This window comes from Misgurnus anguillicaudatus, chromosome 11, assembly GCF_027580225.2.
Source record: "Misgurnus anguillicaudatus chromosome 11, ASM2758022v2, whole genome shotgun sequence".
Classification (NCBI taxonomy): Eukaryota; Metazoa; Chordata; class Actinopteri; order Cypriniformes; family Cobitidae; genus Misgurnus; species Misgurnus anguillicaudatus.
In genome coordinates, this window is record NC_073347.2 from 26,954,847 (window position 1) to 26,976,482 (window position 21,636).

Consider the following 21,636-nt stretch of genomic DNA (forward strand, 5'->3'; position numbering starts at 1 on the left):
CGTTAATTTTTTATAAAAAAAAATCCCATCCACGGGGCCAACCAAAGCGATCTCATCAGCTTCTTCATTCATGTTCACTGTGGTTTGGTGTTGTCTGAAGTCATGAACGCTAGTTGGTGCTCCAGTGTAATCGGTCCGCCGAAATCACCGAATCCAATGGGAAATGTTCTGCGGTGCAAAAATAAGTGCGATTAAAATGTGTTAAAAATGTTTAACACGTTATTTTTTGTGTAATTAATTAATCTTAATTAACGCGTTAAAGTCACGGCCCTAATTTAAACCTTAGGCAATGTTGTAACTCTTCAAAAAAAGCTCATCATAACTGGTTGTTTGACCATATATGTGACCCTGGACCACAAACCAGTCATAGGGGTACATTTTTGAGATTTATACATCATCTGAAATTTAAATAAATAAGATTTTGATGTATTGTTTGTTAGGATAGGACAATATTTGGGCAAGATACAACTATTTGAAAATCTGGACTCTGAGGGTACAAAAGAAAAATCAAAATATTGAGAAAATGGCCTTTAAAATTGTCCTTAACAACACATATTACTAATGAAACATGACCTTTAATTAATATTTTTGTTTTTTGGCATAAAAAAATCTATAAACTTGACCCATTCAATGGAATTGTTATCTATTGCTACAAATATACCCGTGTGACTTATGACTAGTTTCGTGGTCCAGTGTCATGTATATGCAGTTACCTGAAAGTCATTTTAAATATGAAATAAACCTATTTCTGCCTGTGCTTTAATCCCTTGTCTGTGCTGTTTATAGTCGTTGGGAAACCCTGCATTGTTAATGGACAAGTAACTGCTGATGGATCCAAATGGGAAAAAGACTGCAATGTATGCCAATGTCAAAATGGAGAAATTCATTGCACCAAGGTAACTTTATTTTACATAACTCTTCTTTTAACATTATATTAGTTATAAAAATTATAAAAAATGCAACTGCTTTTTTATTTTTGTTTAGATGTGGTGCGGGCCAAAGTCATGCCGGGTAGGAATGGGCAGAGGCGGGTGTCCCGTCGGGCAATCTTGTGTTTCCATCAAGGACGAACACTGCTTTGTCAAACCCTGCCCTAGCCTTGGAGAATGCTGGCCCCCAGCACCTCCTCCACCCTCCAAATGCCACGGCAGCTTCTCTTACCAGGACAACAGCTGTGCCAACATCACATTCACCTTTAACAAGGAGAACATGCCTCAAGTGAGTCATACTTTCAGGGGAGAGAGATTGAATTATGAGCTTTCGGGCCGTTTCCCCCTTTTTCGAATTTCTTCTCCACCCTTCTCTTATTCGGTAGAGAACCGAAAAAGCGGTGGGGCGTGAAAGATCAGGTTCTCTTCATCTAGGAGACAACGTTCCTCTTGGGTGAAGTTTTCCAGGCTAGCTTAGTTTTCGCAAGCTTTGTTGTCATATCCAAACGCTTTTTCTCTCCGGTGGAAAAAAATGTAAGAAATACATATTGTACAATAAGCCTTGGCTCAGTGTCCATTTCCAAACTGAGGCATTCCAGAGCTAATATCCCATAACGCTTTAATACTTAAGCAGTCCGTAGTTTGAGAGACCGTTGGCGGCTGCCCATCATCCAAGCCGAATTGCTAAGCAAGAGACAAAAATGTGCAATAAAGGACACTGACATAAAAAAATTTAGATCTACAGCAACATAAAAGATGAGCGTAGTGGGATTAATATTTGACCCCCTGTTTTTTACATTCTCTCTGACTGACTAAATCTTTAAACCTTTCCTCTGTTCACACTCCCAGCTCTCTTATGGGAGTCCAAACTTCAAACTGTGGAGCAGCTGTTAGGAATTTGCCATTAAATTTAAGTAATAAGGTGGGAGAGCCTGTGGATAGTACATTGTGAATATAGGCATGGCTTAGGGCCACTGTCAGGCTTCAATATATTCACAATACAGCACCGCATCAAGTGAGCTACAGTAATAATATTACATAGGAAAGGGGGGGGAGGTTCTTCTCAACCACCACCAATGTGCAGCATCCACCTGGATGATGCAACGGCAGCCATATTGCACCAGAATGCACACCACACACTGGTTTTATTTGTGAAGAGTAGACCGAGTGATATAACCAATCAGTGAATATGGAGATGATTAGTAGGCCAATGGGCAACACCCCTTCTGATGCAAGGGAACACCCCTACTCTTTTCGAAGAACATCCTGGGATTTTTAACGACCACAGAGAGTCAAGACCTCGGTTTAACGTCTCATCCGAAGGACGGTGCTTTTTGACAGTATAGTGTCCCCATCACTATACTGGGGTGTTATGACCCATACAGACCACAGGGTGAGCACCCCTTGCTGGTCTCACTGACAACTTTACCAGCCGCAACCTGTTTTTTCCATGAGGTCTCCCATCCAAGTACTGACCAGGCTCAACCCAACTTAGCTTTAGTGGGAAACCAGTCTTAGGCCACAGGGTGACATGGCTGCAGTACTGTTTGCAAGCAGTAGCTTAGGTCATAGAACTGACCAATTTGCATTCAGGACTGGAACGCCTAGTGTTATATTACGCTAAAGGTCTATTACTTGAGGTTTCAATATCATGAATCAACTCATAGTAGATCTTGTTTTCACAGGGCTTGAGCGTAGAACATGTATGCAATGAGCTGAGGCATTGGTACCTGCTGAAGAACCTTACATCAGAGCATGCCGTGTCCATCACCTGTGACCCGTCATTTACAGCCAGCAATGAGATTCACGTCCGCATTGTAAGTAAACCTTTAAAACAGAGGGTATAACCTAGGAAATACTGCTTTCAAAGTGAATTTGTCCAAAAGAAAGAATGATACTTATTCATTCTCTCTGCAGTCCACGGAAGAGCAGAGGATGGAGAGGACTCCTAAAAAAGACATTACAGATACGATCATTGACTTGTTGAGCAAGCACAATGGTAACAGCACCATCATCAAGGCCATTACCGGTGTACGCGTTCATCAGACACCGAGCCCCAAAACAGGTAAGCAGCTTTCAGTTTTTGATTTAGGGATGCTTATAAGAGAATGGGACTTGACTGGGTTGACTGCTTGAAATTTAGAAAGAAGTGTGTCCAAAATATTAACTTTCCACAGTGTAGGCCAGTCCAGTTTCACTGTCTGTTGGTCTGTCTTGATTAATGTTTAACTGTCGAAAGAATCTTTACGTCATTGAAGCCATAGAGCGGTACATCAGCTCTGCCATTTGGATAAAACTTCAATTAGACATCAAGGCCATTTTTATGCATGCACTTGATCAAAAATGGCACCCTAAGCCCTGCTGCCAAGTTGCTTACTTTGTGCCTAACTTATAAAAACTTGTCCAGGCCACATGCTATAAACAAATAAATTACCTGTCCTGTTCCAAACTGGAAATTTTTACCATAAATTTCGGTGTGGATCATGTTGCTTGCACTTCAAAGCTTTCAACTTCCATTTAAATAAATCAATGCTCTGTGCATGGCACCGGTAAATAGGAAAAAGACATGAATTGACTACTTAGTAACCTTGTTCCCTCCTCTCCAGACTACCTGGTTCCTCTGCTCAGCTCCATCTTCATAGTGCTCTGGATCCTCGCCCTGGCCTCGGCTTTCCTGTGGTGCGTACATCGCAGACGAAAACTGAACGGGCACGGCCACCCAGCTACCTCGGCCACGGAGGACAACACCACCAATAACGTGCGCGAACAGCTTAACCAAATCAAAAATCCCATCGAGAAACACGCTGGGCACAGCGTGGCCATAAAAGATTACGAGGGAAAGAACTCCATCATTGCCAAAATTAGGACGCATAACTCCGAGGTGGAGGAAGAGGACATGGAGAAGCACCTGCAGAAAGCACGCTTCGCCAAGCAACCAGCCTACACGCTGGTGGAGAAAGAGGAGCGCACGCCAAACAAAAACCCAAATTGGACTAACAAAAAGGACAACAGAGACTTGGAGACAGTACAGAGCCTAAACAGGATGGAGTATATCGTATAGCAGGCAGCTGTGTTGCCTCGCGACCAAACCCCCTGTTCCTCTCCCTCACATATATGAACTGGAGACTTGGTTGTGCTTTTTGAACTGTCGCGTCGTGTTCTGGACTATAAGGCTGTTGTTAGCCTAAAATCCTGTGTTAATTTAAGTTTTGACAAGCTGGCTTAACACTGGCAATCGATAGTTGCTGTGGATGGCTGGAAAACCGGAATGCTGCATCACGCGTCCTGATGTTTTCCTTTAGAAAAGAAAAAGTTAACGTACACATTTCAAATGTCTATATTTTTGTGGATACGTTTGAGTATCTGAAAGTGTGCATAGTGTTTTTACAAATAGTTGTAAGTGTTATTTTTGTTTATCATGACAATGCTCTCACAGCTAAAGTAGTCATTTCTTTCTTATCCAGCGGCTGTGCGGAAACTTTCTCTTGTCGGGTTTATTTTTAGTTTGGAGCTGAAAGTGCCTTCACAGCTACATGCCACAGCGATTGTCGGAATGAATAAAAAGAACAAAAAAATTATTTATTATTTTTCTTTTCTTGGGGCGGGATAGGTCGGTCAGCATTCGCTGCCAATATGAAGAATTGTGTCAATTTAGAAGTGTAGATATGTATATTTTTTTTAATTAATCACTGTGTATATTTGATTTATTAACTTAATAATCAAGAGCCTTAAAATATCATTCCTTTTTATTTATATGTCCTGTCTAGTTTTGAAGGTTTCGATAGCTTTGTAAGCCTATAGCTATGTTCGGACAAATTCGTTTCACATTTCAGATACCAAAATTTGAAGAGAAGAAAAAGCAGTCTATTTTTTAAAATAAGACGGGCATTTGTGTGCCTGAGACTAGTTTTGTTTTTCTTTTTATACGTTGTCAGATATTTCAATATTTGAAACTTCTATTGTATGTATTTTGCCAACGTTTACTTGCATGTACTCGATGCAGGTAAAGTTACAACTATGGCTGCTTTTTGTTTGGATACTTGGTGGCAGACACATTGCTTGCCACATATGAAAAATAAAATCAATGAAAAAAACAATAAAAGGGAACCAAGAGTCTTTTAGTTGCTTGTTGATAAATCGCTCTCTGGGGCGAGCGAATATGAACTCTCTAACACACAGAAATCATTTCTTTTTAGTTTTGGTTTGCAGTATGTCGTAAGCTAGGCTATGTGAATACTTGAACAGTAGGGGGGCCAATGGAAACACTGTAGACTGCCTTGCTTTCAGGAGTCCATTTCTATTGCTGTGCACATGTAGTGTTCTTTTCCTAATGCTTTTATATCAAGGCTCTCTAAAACCACAAACCAACATGCTTATAAATCCTATGAGATCATGGCAATATTCAATGTTCATATTTTACCTTTGTTGGCCATTCTTTTTTTAGTTTGTTCCTGGCAATATTTTTTGAATGTTATATTTATTAAACCTTTTGTATAAAAAGAAAATTAAATCTTTTTGTTTGCTTTTGATTTGTTGTACATTTGTGCTGATTTGGGAGGACAGAGTTCGTTACAGTACGTCGTTTGGGTCAAAAGCACACGGTCTGTCCAAATGTGTTTACGTGCAGTAGCTGTTTTGTTGTCATTGGATTGTGTACCGTGTGAAGACTAAAATACTTTTCACCACATGATCAATGAGTTATTCAGTCATTTGACTGAAGGGCAAAAGGCAAAACGTATGGTAATGAGTAAAAGAAGGGCTTTCCATTGTTTCCAAAAAAACTAAATAGTTACGTCGATTTTAACACGATTGGTTTGTTATCCCAGCAACTTAACTTTGATTAATATGTGATCATCCCTGTAAAAACCCAGATAAAGTCATCTTTTGCTATTGACTGTTTTCTACATTCACCCTATAAAGAACATTCATGAAAAAATACGCTTGATATATGTAAATAAAAACTCCACTTTCATTAAAAAAATCTAGATAATTTATTCATCCCAATGTCATCCAAGTTGTTTATTTGTTCAGTAGAACTTTTTTTTTTTTTGAGGAAAACATTACGGATTTTTCACCATATAATGGACTTTAGTGGACCTCAACAGTTTACAGTTTCAATGCAGTTTAAAATTTTCATTTCAATGCAGCTTTAAAGGGCTCTAAACCATCCAAACTGGGCATATGGGTCTTATCTAGCGAAACGATGGTCATTTTCACCAAAAATAATACAATATTATGTACTTTTAAACCAAAACTCCTTGTCTTCCACTAGCCATGTGATGCGCAAGCGCGACCTTACATATTTACGTTGAAAGGTTGCGCGTTACATATGCGAAACCCACACTTGCGTACTATTTTAAACAATAAACTGACACACGGACATTCATTAGTACTGATTCCACATACAACATTGTTGGAATGGTCCACTTTCTCAACACTTGTAAACACTTTCGGGGTGATTGCGTAATACGTAAGGTCACGCTGGTGCATCACAAGGCTAGTGCAAGACGAGAAGTTGTGATTAAAACGTAATTTTTTGCAAGATAAACCCTTATGCCTCTGTTGAGACCGTTTAGAGCCCTTTGAAACTGCACTGAAACTGCACTTTAACCCCTTCAGAACGGATTTTTCAGGTGTTTAATCAGTGTGCATTATTTTGATTGGTTGATCAGCATTTTTATTGGATTGAAGCACAAAACTTGTGATATCCATTCCAGTGGATGCAGGGTCTGAAGGGGTTAAACTGCATTGAAAGTGTAAACTGTTGGGGTCCATTACATGGAGAAAACCCTGGAATGTTTCCTCGAAAAACTTACTTTCTTCTCAACTAAACACAGAAAGACATAAATATCTTGGATGACATAGAGGTGAGTAAATTATCGATTTTTTTATGAAAGTGGAATATTTTAGAGATGCATAACGATTAATTGTATGTAATATGGGACCCTGTCTGTGAAATCCAGCCTAAAGTCTCAATCTAATTTTAAGATTAATTTTAATTTGATTTCACATTCATTTCGATCTTTCACATGGCCTTACTCAATCACTATTCTAGGGATGCATAACGATTAATCGCGATTAATCTATAGCAGAATTAAAGGTTTTTTTTACATCATATATGTGTGTGAACTGTGTATAATAATAATAACAGTGTATATAGAAATATGCACACATGCATGCATGTATAATTTTAAGAAAAAAATATATTTATATATTAAGTATTTATAATTATATATAATATAAATTATACATAAATATACAAATGTATATACACATGTAAACATTTCTTAAATATATACATGCATGTGTGTACATTTATCTATACAAAGTTATTATACACAGTTCACACACATATTTGATGTAAACAAAAACTTTTTCTGCTATAGATTAATCGTGATTAATCGTTATGCATCCCTAGAGTAGTGACTGAGTAAGGCCATGTGAAGGATCGAGGTGAGTGTGGGGTCAAATTTTGTTGCTCCTAATCTTAAAATTGGATTGAGACTTTAGGCTGGATTTCACAGACGGGGTCACATATTAGTTTAGATCTTCTGAGCATGACTAAAAATCATAAAAAAGTTATTTCACTGGGTATTGTAAGTATTGTTGGACATACTATATAGTTTTCAGCAGTGAGAACTTAAAGTATTACAAATGAACTGAATAAGACTATGGGTCGGCAAATTATATAATTCAAATAAATAATCAAAATTTATTACAGAACATAAAATGGCTTAAAACATCCTAACCAGCCTCCAGTCATTTTATCTCAAATTCTCATTTTTGTTGCTTTGGCAAAAACTGAAATGTTTTGACTGAAACGTTGCGGTATTATTACAGCAAATTGTTTGTGCATTCTGATGATGTTCTGGCAATGATGTTATTATGACATATTTATCTGTTATACCAAAAACAAATCTGGAGTGAATGTGGAGATTTGTAAGCGTGGCTGTAAAAGCGAATGAATTTATGTCCATACATATAATCAGCCAGCCATTACACACTATATTAAAGTTGACTGCAGCCAGATATCAGACAAAAGCAGTTTGGCATCCCTTAATGTTGTCAGTCATCTCACTTTAGACTGGCTGTAATGAAAGGCAATAACACCCACACGAATGATAACCACAGGGAGACTACAGTCAGCTCCAACAGTGAAAACCCCCGATCACTTGAGGATCTCTGTATGTATGTGAGAACACAGCTGAATCAATCATGTGCTCGGCTGAAGCTGGAAGACTTGAGATTTCAGACGGATGGAGCCAGAGATTTGGGCTGGAAGCCACAGAGCGCTCAGCGGCTCCCGCTGGTCTGATATTCAGTTCTTACTCAGAAAATGCAATCGACGTTGGTGCTACATGTTTTTGTTTACAGTCTGTGTGAGTTTTGGTTTTGCTCGGATAAAATCGGTGCAAGTGGAAACTATTCAAATATTTGAGAGCTTGTAGTGCTCAGTAATACGGGAATGGATGTTTGTGTTCATTTTACTCTAAAGGCAAAAAGAAATTCACTCAATATGTGAGACATTATGTGTATTTGTGCAGAATATCCTTGCTCTATATATTGATTATGATTTTAAAGGGATGGTTCACCCTCATGTTGTATAAAAGAAGATATTTGACAATACCCATTGGCTTCCATAGTAGGAAAAACAAATACTATGGAAGTCAATGGGTACCATCAACTCTCTACCAAAATATCCTCTTTTGTGTTCAACAGACTAAAGAAACTCACACAGAACAACATGAGGGTGAGTAAATAATGACCCAAATTTTATTTTTAGATAAACTATCACTTCACTTTTATTATATTTCATTATATCCTGTCCATCCCAGAATATTCTTCAAAAATGCACACAAAAAAGGAAGTGATACGAGTTTTGAAACAACCATGAAGATGAAATAATACCAGAATTTTTATTTGGGGTGATCTGTTCCTTTAAGCATGCGTGAGAGACTGTGTTGTGAACTCCAGTGCTGACAGACAGCATTACGGTACAACTGTGTACAGTAGCATCCATCTTGGTGGCGTCAGATATCCGCTCCCATTCTTTGTTGCCATGTCCCTCAGGACTTCTTGAGTCGGCGTAATCGGGATGTTCTGGGCGCGCTCCCCCTCCTCTCCTCTCTGGCGGCCGATCTGGAACTAATAGAAGAGCCAGAGGACACGGGCTTGGCGGATTGGCCTCTCAGCCTTGCGGCCAGCCTGCTCTGGTTAGTCTGCACGGCGGTACTGTTTCCATCTGTAAGCACCTCCTCTTCCAGTCTGATCTCTGGTTGGGCTACACCATGGGAACTGCGTGAGAAGGCTTGTGTGGGGATGTCAGAAGATGGCCTGTTGGAATCGCTCGATATTGAAACCTCTCCAAGACGCAATCTTTTTGCTTTTTGGTTTTCAGTGTAGTTAGAGGTTTGTTGTTTCCTCTTCACGCTAGTAGGACATGGTTCGGTGTCTGGACAGACCTGCTTTAAGTGGTTTTCGGTGTTTTGAAAGCTCTTTGCACTCTCACTCACCTCTTTATAATTTTTTGTCAATTCAGGTAGTGACGTAGCTTTTATGTCCTCTACACCAAACAAACACTCAGATGATACCAATGCAGGGCAGTTCCCTTCACCGGTCACCGTATCTACCTGAGGCTGAGTAGATAGTTGTTCATCTCTCCGCTGTCGTGTCTGGGTGTTAGCCTGCCTGGCACTGAAAAAAAAAATAAAGACAATGTTTAATGCACAGGTCAATATCACCGGCAGATGCATCTCATCTGTACTTACATCTTCTGAAGGACAGCCCTTTTTGTAGCTGTCGAGCTGGGTAATGGATCTTTGGTTTCACTGGGACTGGAAAAATACTTTGACTTGCTTTGTCCACTTTGTTGAGTCTACAAATAAACAAGAAGAGACAGGAAGAGAGGAAGAATTATCAATAGACTGTCATGGAAATGTTAAGCGCCGTGGCTTTTATACAAACTACGGCAACAGCGCAATCTCTCAACACCTGACAGGAACTATAAAGAAAATGATTTCTTGCAAATAAGCAGGACAAAGAACTCTAAGAGAAGTCTGTTGTGCTGACAAGTATTAACTTGGTGTAGCCATGGGACCGGATCCATGGGATGTTCTCGCTTGGTCTCCTGGGTATGGCCATCAAAACAAGAGCAACAAGCTTGTGTTCGACTGCCAGCATTTAAAGATCAGATTGCTCAGATTTTCCATCAAAATGTCATCATATCTGTCAAGAGTATAAATATTTATGTGTGGGTTTGCTTCTGTAGACAACATACTTGTGTAATTGTTAACAAAGGAAAATTGAGTTTTAAGGCTTAAGCGTGCAATTAGGTGCGCTTTAAGGTCAAGTGTGTAATTTCTGTGCAAAAATAATGGTCAGTTTGGTCAACTGTACAAACAAACAGACCAATATTTTGATGGCGCCACAGTGGGTTGATTTGATCTTTCATATGAAGTGATGTTTACATAGTAAAAAATATTTGAAGATGACAATACAGGTGGTAAAGCCACATGGAGATAAACACAAAAAACTTTGAAGTCCTTAACAGGCCGGTTCTCAGAAGAATAAAGGGACGGAGCAGCTTATTGAATCCCACCAACGTACACCTTCAACAGTCCTAATGAAGCTCCATCAACAGACCAATCCTTGACTGAGCAAGAACAGAGCGAGTGCTTGTGACCGTCATCTTTAGGGGCGCAGGATCATTGAACTGCAATTAACTGACACAAAACAATCATTCCAGTCCACACTGATTGGATTTCATTAAAGAGTAAGTTTATCCGCTGGCCTCTGAACTGTTTGGAGATATATAGGCTATTAGTCCTATTTTAGGAGCAAATGGGCAGACAAGCATAAGGTCTGTCGAGTCATTACAGCAAAAGGAGGAAAGTGAAGAGGGATGTGTTTCATGTGAGGTGCAGACTATGGCCTGTATCTTCTGATATACAATGCTAATACAATGCCTTGTGGTTAAAAATCTGGACTGGGAAATCAGAAGTTTGAAGTTTTGAACCCAGCAGAGATTGAAGTGTTTGTGTAGAACTCAACTTAGTAGAAAATTGTGTTAGCAGAGTAAAGGTCATGGGTTCAATTCCAAGGAAAATCAACGTAAACTGAAATTAAGAATGGAAATACACCTAACTGATCAAAAACTCCCATATACAGTACAGTAGCGCCAAAAAGTTTATAGACCTGCATAAGGTGGTTTTTAGGCAATTAGAAAAGGTCAAGCTCTGCATCCTGCAACTGAAACAGGTGACGTGACGTGCATAAAAGTCAGATGATCATTTTTATAGATGTGAAATCTCTTACTCAGGGTTCCCACACCTTAGTTAACTTCAAATTCAAGGACCTTTCAAGGACTTTCCAGGTCCAATACCTTCAAATTCAAGGACTAAATGTGGGGACACATTTCAAGTGAGAGCAAGGTTACAACGTGTTACCTTTTAAGATACATTTTTAAAGTTCCCTTCCAAGGGAACTCGCGCTGCGTCACTACGGTGACACTTTGGGGGCGCCTCCAGGTGTAAGTGCGTCTGAATGTGTGTATCAAATTCAACCAATGGTGAGGCTGAACGACAAAGGTAGGGTGATGCGGGAGCCAGGAAGTATATCGCTATTTGAAATATTGCCAAAGACGGCGTTACAGGTACACAGGAAGTATGGCAAGGGAGAAACAGCGTCTCGTTCCCTTCTAAGGGAACAACAGTTACATACGTAACCAAAGATTTGTGTCTAGCACAACTATGCAAAAAAGCATTTTGGTATGAATCAACATTCGAATACAGAAGATATAAGCATTTAAAGTAAACAGTTTAGCACGTGTGCTTAAAAAGTCTAGAATTTTAATGATATTATCCTACACTACACAGGAAATAATATGTATTTTTTTTCCAGAAAACTTCTTGCATAAAATAGATTCAAGCCCTTTCAATTACCTGTATCTATATTTGTATATTTTCAAAAACTTCCCATGGCCTTCAATTCATCCCCCAGATCCACAAACTTTCAAGGATTTCCAGGGCCCGTGGGAACCCTGCTTACTATAATAACCTCCCAGAAACCGCTCATACCTGGCCGTTCCCAAGTATAAAAGGCTTTCCTTGCCATTAATGCTTGGATAACATGCCTGCATCTCCGATTTAAAATAATAGGTGTTCTTGACTTAATGCGGCACCGCGTAGGCCGACAGGCAAATGAGATTTAAGTACAGAGAGAGTGATTCGAGAGCAAACTGCTTCGTATGATTTCTCGAATTGTACTTTGATGTCATCTGCCAGTAAGTTTGTGCAGCACCTACCTGTAATAGGCTAGTGCAGTGGCTGTGATGCGTATAGGATGACCAGATGAGATTGGCTGAAATTCGGGAGGGGGGGAGCAGACGTTATGGGGTCCAATAATAGTTTAATTAATTTATTTATTTAATAATAAAAGATAATTTCAAACTAAATTAATTTAAGTACATATGCATATAAATAAATTGATAGAAGTATTTTATACTTAATACAATAATAGTTAGATCATCCAATAAATTTTTTCTTTATTTTACTTAATTATAAAAGATAATGAATTTTAAACTGAAGTTACTGAACCAATCATATTTTATTAATATAAGTACATATGCGTTTAAATTTATATAATACGTATAGAAGTATTGCCTGCACTTTCAACTCTCCTCACGGCTGCTGCAACTTTCGCTCTCTTAATCTACTCTATAAAACAAAAAGGCGACAAAAAGGTCCTATTGTCTTTGTGCATATAGATGAATTAGATAAATTAATAGAAAAACAATACGACGTCAGCATATTTCGCTGAGGTTTTAACTGCTGCCAGCACTTCCGTGCCTTATCAATGCATATATTAATGCGCGCCTACAGTATAGCCTATATATATATAAAACAAACAAGATGCTGCAACCAATGAGCAGTCGGCGGGGGCTGGCTGCAGGATGACTCAACCTCCTCGCTTATGTTTTATCAGACTTTGCTTTAGTATAATTTTCGGGACAATTAGATCGGGATTCGGATTAAGATTTAGCTTCAGTATAATTTTCGAGACAATTAGAGCAGGATTCGGTATTCGGGACAGCAGCTTAAATTTCGGGACTGTCCCGAATTTTTCGGGACTTTTGGTCACCCTAGATGCGTAAACCTACCAACATCCATTGCCATGACTTTTGGAAGGAAAAATTATGTTGTAGTCGCATAACATTGGCTACTGGAAATGTCATAATTTCGCAATTTGGAAAATATCGCAAAAGTATTGCACAAATCTATAATGAAAACGAGGCTACTGTTAAAGGTGCACTGTATCTCACTTTGAATAAAAGTGTCCGTAAGCACACAAATCAGGGCTCGACATTAAGGCTTGTCCGCTTGTCCGGGACAAGTGATTTTTTTGTAGGACAAGTGTAAGAGAAAATTAGTTGTCCGACTGGACAAGTTAAATTTCAATCAATGTTACTTCACGTTATGTGCCGTTAACGACAGAGCAGAACACGCAGCGCAAATACCGAGCGGAATATTGAACACAGAGCGCGGCACGCCGACACACACGTTTACATGTACTGTTATTGTTACTAAACAAGCTGTGCGCGCATTAAACCTGATCCCCGAACACGGAGGGGCGGGAGTCGCGGAGAGTGATGTTTCTTCAGGCTCCGGCGTGCATATAAATGACTTCACAGTGTGTCAAAAAAGCCGATTTAAGTCCGTATTTTTTCTCATCTAACGTTCGGTAAAACACATAATAGGGTTAAAATCTTGTTTAAGAGTCTGTTTTATAACGAGAATCTCTCTTTCAGCGCGCCTATATGTGTGTGTGGTGCGCGACAGCTGATTTGAATCTGACAGAGTTCGTCACTGTACATTAAAAATCCCACATTACAGCATAAATGCTAGGTTTAAGATTGATTTGATATGTAACAGATAATCTAGATACATTTATTCTAATACGTTTTTTAAAACATGGTAATGTTTTAATGTTTTGCTTTAGTGTTTTAATGTCAGACAATCATTGAAAAATCTTCTATTATTTTGCTTTAATTGCTAGTCCGGGTTTGGTTGAAGGCTACAGTTTGTCCGGTTAGAACAAGTATGTCTCACTCAAAGTATTCAAATCGTTGACTTTATTAAATGTGCATAGATGTGTGGTTAGTATAATGCACGCAGACGCACAGTCCACAAAACCTCCTTTGATTTGAATCAATCCTGCTTTTTTAAACTATAACTATTTACACTATTCAGCCGATCTCCTTTCCCGTTATCATTCACCTGCTCTATTCTCCGACACTGCGCAGACTCTATAGCGGAAAGTTTTGGAACAATCCATTTCGCACTTAATAACAGGGGTGACCGGATTAGTCAATTTATTAAAGGTGACACTTTTCTACAATCATTGAAATGTGGGAAAAATAAAGAGAAAGGCAGCAGATATAGCATCATTCTTCAGAAAGAGTAGCAAGAAGCAGCCAAATGATTTGATTAAATTATTTGATTATGATTATATGATTAAATAGTTTAAAAAAACATGAGGTTGAATTATGACTATAAATTGTATGTTAATCTCAATTCATTTTAATTAAAATGAAAGTATTGTAGCAATTGTATGTTATACATTATTCTTATTAACACACCTATTATAATTAAAAGTATTTTAAGTTTGGATGATAGAGATTTTATGTGCCACCCCAGAGTAACTGCTGGCCCTTGCCGGGCCACCCCTATGAGAAATCCCTTGCTCCGCCACTGATTAGCAAAACACAAAAAATACATTATATTATAAATCTTTACCCGGACAAGTGACTTTTGTGCATGGACAAGTGAAACATAAATTTACTTGTGCGAAGGACAAGTTGCTCAAAAAGTTAATGTCAAGCCCTGCAAATGACTACATACTAAATACAATTTCAAATCAATTGTTCAATTGTTCCAAAGCAGCTTTACATGAATAAAAACAAGAGAACAGAAAAATCATAGGACAACAAGGTAGCAAAATACAACGGCTAAGAATAAACCATAGTAATAATGTAACGTAATGTAGCATAGTGACTCCCAAGGGGTTAAAAAAAACTAGGAGAAAACCCCTTATAGGGGAAAAGATATACTACATATTAAATACTATATTATAACATTTTATGGAAATTAAAAGGTTTTAATATTTTAAATTAAAAGTTAAAGGAAGCGGTTGGTTGTTGCTGGGCAGACTTAAGGTACATTCACATTATAAGTGACTTTGTGTGTCACTCGTCTCTTTCTAAATCTGGTTGTCATAAACAAATGAGTCACATCCACTCCAGTAACTGATGAGAGACGGATGACGTGAACTCCACTGCTTCGTTCTCATTAGTAGTCGCTCCCGAAAGTCGCTCATAATTTGCAAAAAGTTTAACATTTCTCAACTTCCGCGACTGGTGTTGCCGGAAGTTGCAGAGCTTCCATTGAAATCAATGAGATTGTGTCGCTCTGCTACGGCTAGTTGCTACTAGTCTGAATGCAGCTTTAGGCGATCCTAAACACTAAATTACTAATACTAAATAACTAACATATAATTAATAATATAATACTTTTTTATTATTGTTGTGAGTTATTTGTTCTATATTATATTTTTCTTTTTAAATTCAAAGAAAAACTGTTTTATACATAATTATTGGTTGATTTGCTAAGATTTCTGTGAAAAGCCAATTGAAATCATGCTAATAACACAAAATATGATCTCAGTTGCAAAAAAGTGGTTTGATTTGACTGTTATCATCAAAAACTAAAATGACAAACTGCTTCAAAGCTTCCACAACTATCCAGGTATGCATGAGATTGCATATAAATCAATGCTGTTTGACTCTAAACAGGCTGATCAATGGCTGTTCAGGTTAAGGTTCATTGAAGTGTCTGCCGTGTTTTTAAATATTCAGAGGAATTGGATATACACCGTGGGCTGTTAATTTTTAAAAACAGCCCATTTCCAAAGTGGAAACGAATGATCTGCTGTCTCATCTGTAGACCTCCATGACCACCGTCTGTCGAACCGTCTCTCCTACACACACAGAGAGAAACTCCCTCCTCAATTCTCCGTGTCCCTCCGCCCACTGTAACCGAGACTGGACGGTTTTTAGGGGGATATCCAGACACACAAAAGTACAGAAAAACACCCATACTCACTAACGATAACTCCACAGAAAATAAACACACCCAGCGCGCGTACACGCTCCACAAGAACGTGGAGGACAGGGGAGGAAGGACATTCGATATTTCATTTCATATGCATTCTGCAAACCTTTGGAAAACAGATGAAAGCGAGAGCAACAATGGAGCAGTGTTTCTTTCCCAGAGAAACTCAAGCAAGAAGTGGCTCTCTTGTACTCTGTTGGCTCTCAGAGGAGGAACAGGGGAAGAGAAGAAGAGATAAGAGAAGAAACTGAAGGGCGAGTTAAGCTGAATAAAGAATTGGAAGGTGCCTGCAGTCAATGTGTTTGTGGGAACAGGGAAGACCTACATGAAATAATCCAGAATCCGCAAAGCTGGAGGAACTTGACCACCAACACTGAAAGGACTTTGTCATTGAGTTGTGCCACACACAGTTGAAGCTACAATAAGCACAGATGTCACAGTTAAAAAAAGTTCAAGTCTAGGCAGAATTCAATATGTAAGAATTCAGTCTGAATACCACTGTTAATAGACATCAGCAGCTTTGTATTAATAAGATATCATGAGCTTACCCATGTTGCTCCCTCACACTAAACATTAGGTTTAAAAATGACATTAGAAAATAAGCTAGAAGTGGTCGACTCGGGGTCTCGAAATTGTGACCAATTTGGTCCCATATGCTCCTGAAATGTAATTGGCGGGACCTTAAAATATATTTGGGAGCATTTGTGCTAGTGCAAATGACTGTTGTGGTGCGACCTGTTTTAATTTCTTTCCTAAATATTCACATATTCACCTGCTTCCACCTATTTTCATAAAACGAAAACAGTACTCAATACATGGAGTAGTTTAATATGTTTATTATGGTTTGTTCAAATAACTTACAATGTGTTGAATTAGAAAGATACTGCTGACTGTGTCGGACCGCGTGAATCTCGACATGTCCCCATAAACAAGTCCATTAAAATTGCTGTTTAAAAAAAAATCCACACCAAAGGGACAGTTGTGACATTTTAAACCAACCCCTGAAAAGTTAAAAACACAAAGTCAATGTACAAACACTCAACTGACTTTCCCATTGTAAAGATACTGGTATGTCTCTGTGCTTTTATATTTGCGCACTGAAGACCCGTCACCTCCGATCAACAACACGAAACAATTGAATATATCTTCATATATCAAGCCACTTCTTAACTTCATCCTCACACTGGTTCATACATGGCAGGTGTAAGTTAGTAAATATGTTTAAATCATGTTTCATTCGTGCTCCGACTACACTGTTTTCTACCGGCTGGCTATTGAACCGGAAGTCTCGGACCGGAAAGGAAATACGTCACATGACAAAAAATTTGGATACTGTGGAATAATTAGCAAACATCTCATACAGACCAATAAAATATTTAAACAAATGTGACTGTTTTTAGTTGGTATTCAATGCTGATGTCATAGGTCACAATGATTTCATTGAGAAATGCGAGAATTGAGAAATTGTCGAATACACACTGACAACCTATGAACATAAAAGTCAGTTGAACGTAATAAAGTTGAAAGAAATGTATTAGTATTGTATGGTAAAATCTACTTTTAAATAATAAAAATAATGATTTTAAATTATTTTTATTTCTTAAGTAATATAAATCACAATCAGAAGATTTGTACTTGTTATGCAGCACTTTGACAAAAATAAAAATGCAATCTTTTGATAAAAATTTATTTGTTTTGTTTTATTTGATTATTTTAGAAAATATAAATTATTACATTTTATGAAATCTGTTTATTAAACATGTTGTTTGATAAGTGAAATGTGTGAAAATACGGAATCCAGAAATATTAAAACAGAAAAAAGGTTGTGTTAAATAAAAAAACTGAATTTAAAATAAATAATTTAAAATAACATTAAATATTTTTATAGGGCCCCATAAATCTACACGTTTTAAGCATAAGAACTTGTTTAAAAATGGGACAAGTACAAGTCAAGTGTGTGGCAAATAATTTAAGATCAAGTTTTTAATCTTCAGGATGATGAATCGGTGCTCCAATAATTTTCAATGGATGCTCCTTAAAATTTTGCAGAGCTCCAGTGCTACCTACTAAAAAAAGTTAAGTTCAAGCCCTGAGGTGACTTTCACCAAGGAAATATATCAGGATGACAACCTCAATCAACCATGAATTGACATTGACCTTATACTATAGGGGTTTGCGAGTAACGGCTCATCTGTACTAGCAAACAAACAAATATATGTTCTGACTCACTAGCAGATCAATTGTACACAACCACTTAAACATCCATAATGTGGGTAGTGGAAGTGTAGTTACGGGTTAGTGACAAAGATCAAAAGTTTGAAAGGTGATCCGTGAAATGAAGATTTACGATATCATGACCATGATGCCCTTGAAGATGGCACTAAACTCCATGGACCGCCCCGATAAGTGTATTGTAGTCACTATGAGTAAAGATACAGCCACAATATGCTTCCATTCATATCAAAGCTTTGGTGAACTCTGCATATCTGTATGGCAAAAAAAATGTTTGGCCAATAGAGAACCTTAACCTCAAAAATTGACCTCTTTCGGCTTGAAGAATGCAAACATCAAAGCTGCACGGCTTGCAAAGTGAAGCTTATCTTGTTGCTTAAAGCTGCAATCCAAAAACCAAAAATCGGTTATTGAGCAAGTACATAAACAATCGGTGTTCAAAGCTGTCTACTTACCTTATCACGATTCAAAACGGTAAGCTGAGCTATTGGGTCGGATTTCATGGATGTCAGTAATGATAAGAATGTAAAATAACCTGCAAATTTGTGTTTCAAACAGAGATGGAGATACAGAGCCAAAGTTAGGGATTGCAGCTTTGAAAAGCAAGAAGAGTTCGAAGAGTTTTATCTACTGTGTGATCAACTGGAACGCTAACGTTTGGAAAGTCTAAAGCAAACCACAGCGGCACCCACATACATTTTTTCCCAAAACAACTACAGACTCATCATGGAAAGCCTGAACATTGTCATCACTGCTTAGTATTTCAGGGATGATCTCTTTTAAAAGAATCGAGTCTAACGTGACACAGCTTTGCTTATTTGGGACTTTGCAGCGTCGGTTCAATCTGCTGTTTGACATTTCTGCTAAACCTCACTTGTTCTGTACACCACAGCGGGACAAAGGCCAGCAAAAACATGGAGAAACAATGAAAAACTACAATGCAATGCGTGTCAACCTAACCAACCTGTATACAAAAAGCATGCGGAGTGGTTTGCGACACGCTAGTTTTTTGCATGCACATCTATTCCATGAATACCACTGAGAACAAACTTTTCATTCATAAATGATATATTTAACCCTTATAAGTGTGGAACATAATCATTCAAGAAATCTACCTTCTTGAATCAAGACAAATCAGATTAGGTGACAATGAGGAGCCAAGAAGCTTTGCTGTTGGAAAACAGTGTGAAATGGGAATACAAAAGGAACAAAGAAAAGGATAAAGTTATGTTCATAAACACTGTGGCTCTGCCCAAAGGGAGAGGAGGCTGTAAAAACACATCTTTGATCCGCCGCTTCATTCCATGGCTGCTATCTGCCCCGTTTCCCATGCAGCTCACATCTCCAAGTCACATGACCCGAAGGATGACTTGAACATGCCAAAAGTAAAAGTTGGCCAATAAATGACTCAAAACTACTCTGAGCAATCTATGCTTGACAATTTCTCAAGGTGTTTCAGTAAGCATATTAAAAGGAAGAAGGGATTAACGCCTACCGGCGCCACTGATGACATAATGCTTATCACACCACACCCACGTTATGCAACACCAATGACCTCTGTATTTCAGACCACAGCGCAGGATGTGAATCACTAAAGAAATTTAATCAATGACCAATAAAACAGCAGGGTTTAGTCATTTGGCAGTCACTTTTTTATTCAAAGCAATTATAGTACTTTGGATTTGTTAAAGGGACAATTCCTGTGGAACATTATAAAGTGCTAGTTCGCCCAAAAATGAAATTTCTGTCATCATTTTCTCACTCACACCATTCCAACCGGTAATGAGTTTCTTGTATGGGAAACAAGGAAGGAGTTTAGCGAAAATAGATGCTGTTCACATCCTTAAAATGAAAGTGGTGATCAGCAGGGGCTGTCAGAAATGACAAAAGTCCATAGGACTTCAACATACAGTGTCCACATAACAATTATAACAATTGGTGCTTTTCTACTGCTTTTTTTATACTGGAGCGTAATACAGTCCTTCCAGAAAAACACTGAGTTTTTTTGTGATTGTCGCGGGCAAAAATCCTTGATCTTGCAGCACGTTTTCTTAAAAAAATGCGCGGGAACATGCAAAAACTGCGGGAACTTGCAAAAACTGCGGGAACTTCCAAAAACTGTTTGCAGCTTTTGCAGTAGGGCTGCACGATGTGAGGAAAAGTTGTGATGTGCGGTGACATTGTTTAATGTTGCGATGACGATGTGAGTTGCGATAAATATTTGAGATTTTTTCATGTTTTAGGGGCCATTCACATGTCGCGCCTAAAAACGCGTGAAAAACGCTAGACACAAAGGTTATTGTCACATGACCTGCACGCTGCGCTTGTGTCATTCTGAAAAGTTAAAATGTTTTTGAAAAGTCTGGAAAAAATGAGCGCGTCGCACCGTGTGCGCTTCCAGAGCGCACATACTGCGCGCCTACATTTGAAATAATGAATTTGAACGCACAATAGACGCAATATGTGAATCCCCGCTTCCACAGTACCTGTGTTTGCGGCGTCATCTCTCCTAAATCCAAAATAATTTCATGATATAGCTGAAGTGCTGTTCCTTTTCATCACAAGGTCTTAGTCTGACAACACATTTTCCTCACTCTTCTCTCCTTCCTCCGCCATCGTTTTTGCTAACAGGCACAGCGTCGCGACTGACACCTCACAAATCAATCTGAGTGTAGCTGACTTGGGGGTTCCCCTGATTGGCCTAATAGCATGAACGCGCAAACCATGTCTTCAGGACTAAACGTGATAGGTCAAACGTTTATTACATGCGCTTACCGTTTTCCCTTCATTTGCAAAGCTGTCTGTTGCGATGTGTTCATCGCGTGAGTTCATATCGCGATGACGATGAAAATTCGATGTATCGTTCAGCCCTATTTTGCAGATTTTCAATGATGTTCACGTCACATAATCACGTCACTTCATGATGTTCCCATGGCAACAGGTGTGAAGTAAATGCAACATTTTTCAACTTTCTGCTAAGATGTAAGTAATTTTTGCTACGAGAATGCGGGGATTATGAAATCATGCAAGCCCGCATATTTTGGGCACAGAAATCTGCAATTTATGCTGCGAAAGTGTGGCATATTTGAAAAAATGCGGCCCCCTCATAAATATGCGGACTTTGGCTGATTATTCGTTGAATCATGTGATCACATAATCGCGTTTTTTTCTGGAGGGACTGGTAATAGCAAAGATATTGGATATAACAAGATTGAGAACTCCCAAAATCTATGAATAGGGAACAATGCAACATTCAATATGGCCACTCTGGCGACGAAAGTCCCGCCTTTTAATTAGAAGAACCAATC

The 21,636-nt window shown here is 38.5% G+C and overlaps 2 protein-coding genes across 2 annotated transcripts in view; one reads left to right on the top strand and one right to left on the bottom strand.

Annotated features, from left to right (window-relative positions):
• The window catches only part of jag1b (jagged canonical Notch ligand 1b), a 30,867-nt gene extending 25,409 nt beyond the window's left edge, over positions 1–5,458 (top strand). The window contains exons 22-26 of the mRNA XM_055170075.2: positions 787–896; positions 985–1,218; positions 2,615–2,746; positions 2,847–2,994; positions 3,536–5,458. Of these exons, the coding sequence (XP_055026050.2) occupies positions 787–896; positions 985–1,218; positions 2,615–2,746; positions 2,847–2,994; positions 3,536–3,990 (1,079 nt within the window). The 3' untranslated portion in view covers positions 3,991–5,458. The remainder of the gene's footprint in view (positions 1–786; positions 897–984; positions 1,219–2,614; positions 2,747–2,846; positions 2,995–3,535) is intronic.
• Positions 5,459–7,619: 2,161 nt separating this feature from the next.
• Positions 7,620–21,636, bottom strand: part of slx4ip (SLX4 interacting protein) — a 54,446-nt gene continuing 40,429 nt past the window's right edge. The window contains exons 6-7 of the mRNA XM_073873432.1: positions 9,698–9,804; positions 7,620–9,623 (exon numbers count right to left, since the gene is read on the bottom strand). Of these exons, the coding sequence (XP_073729533.1) occupies positions 8,996–9,623; positions 9,698–9,804 (735 nt within the window). The 3' untranslated portion in view covers positions 7,620–8,995. The remainder of the gene's footprint in view (positions 9,624–9,697; positions 9,805–21,636) is intronic.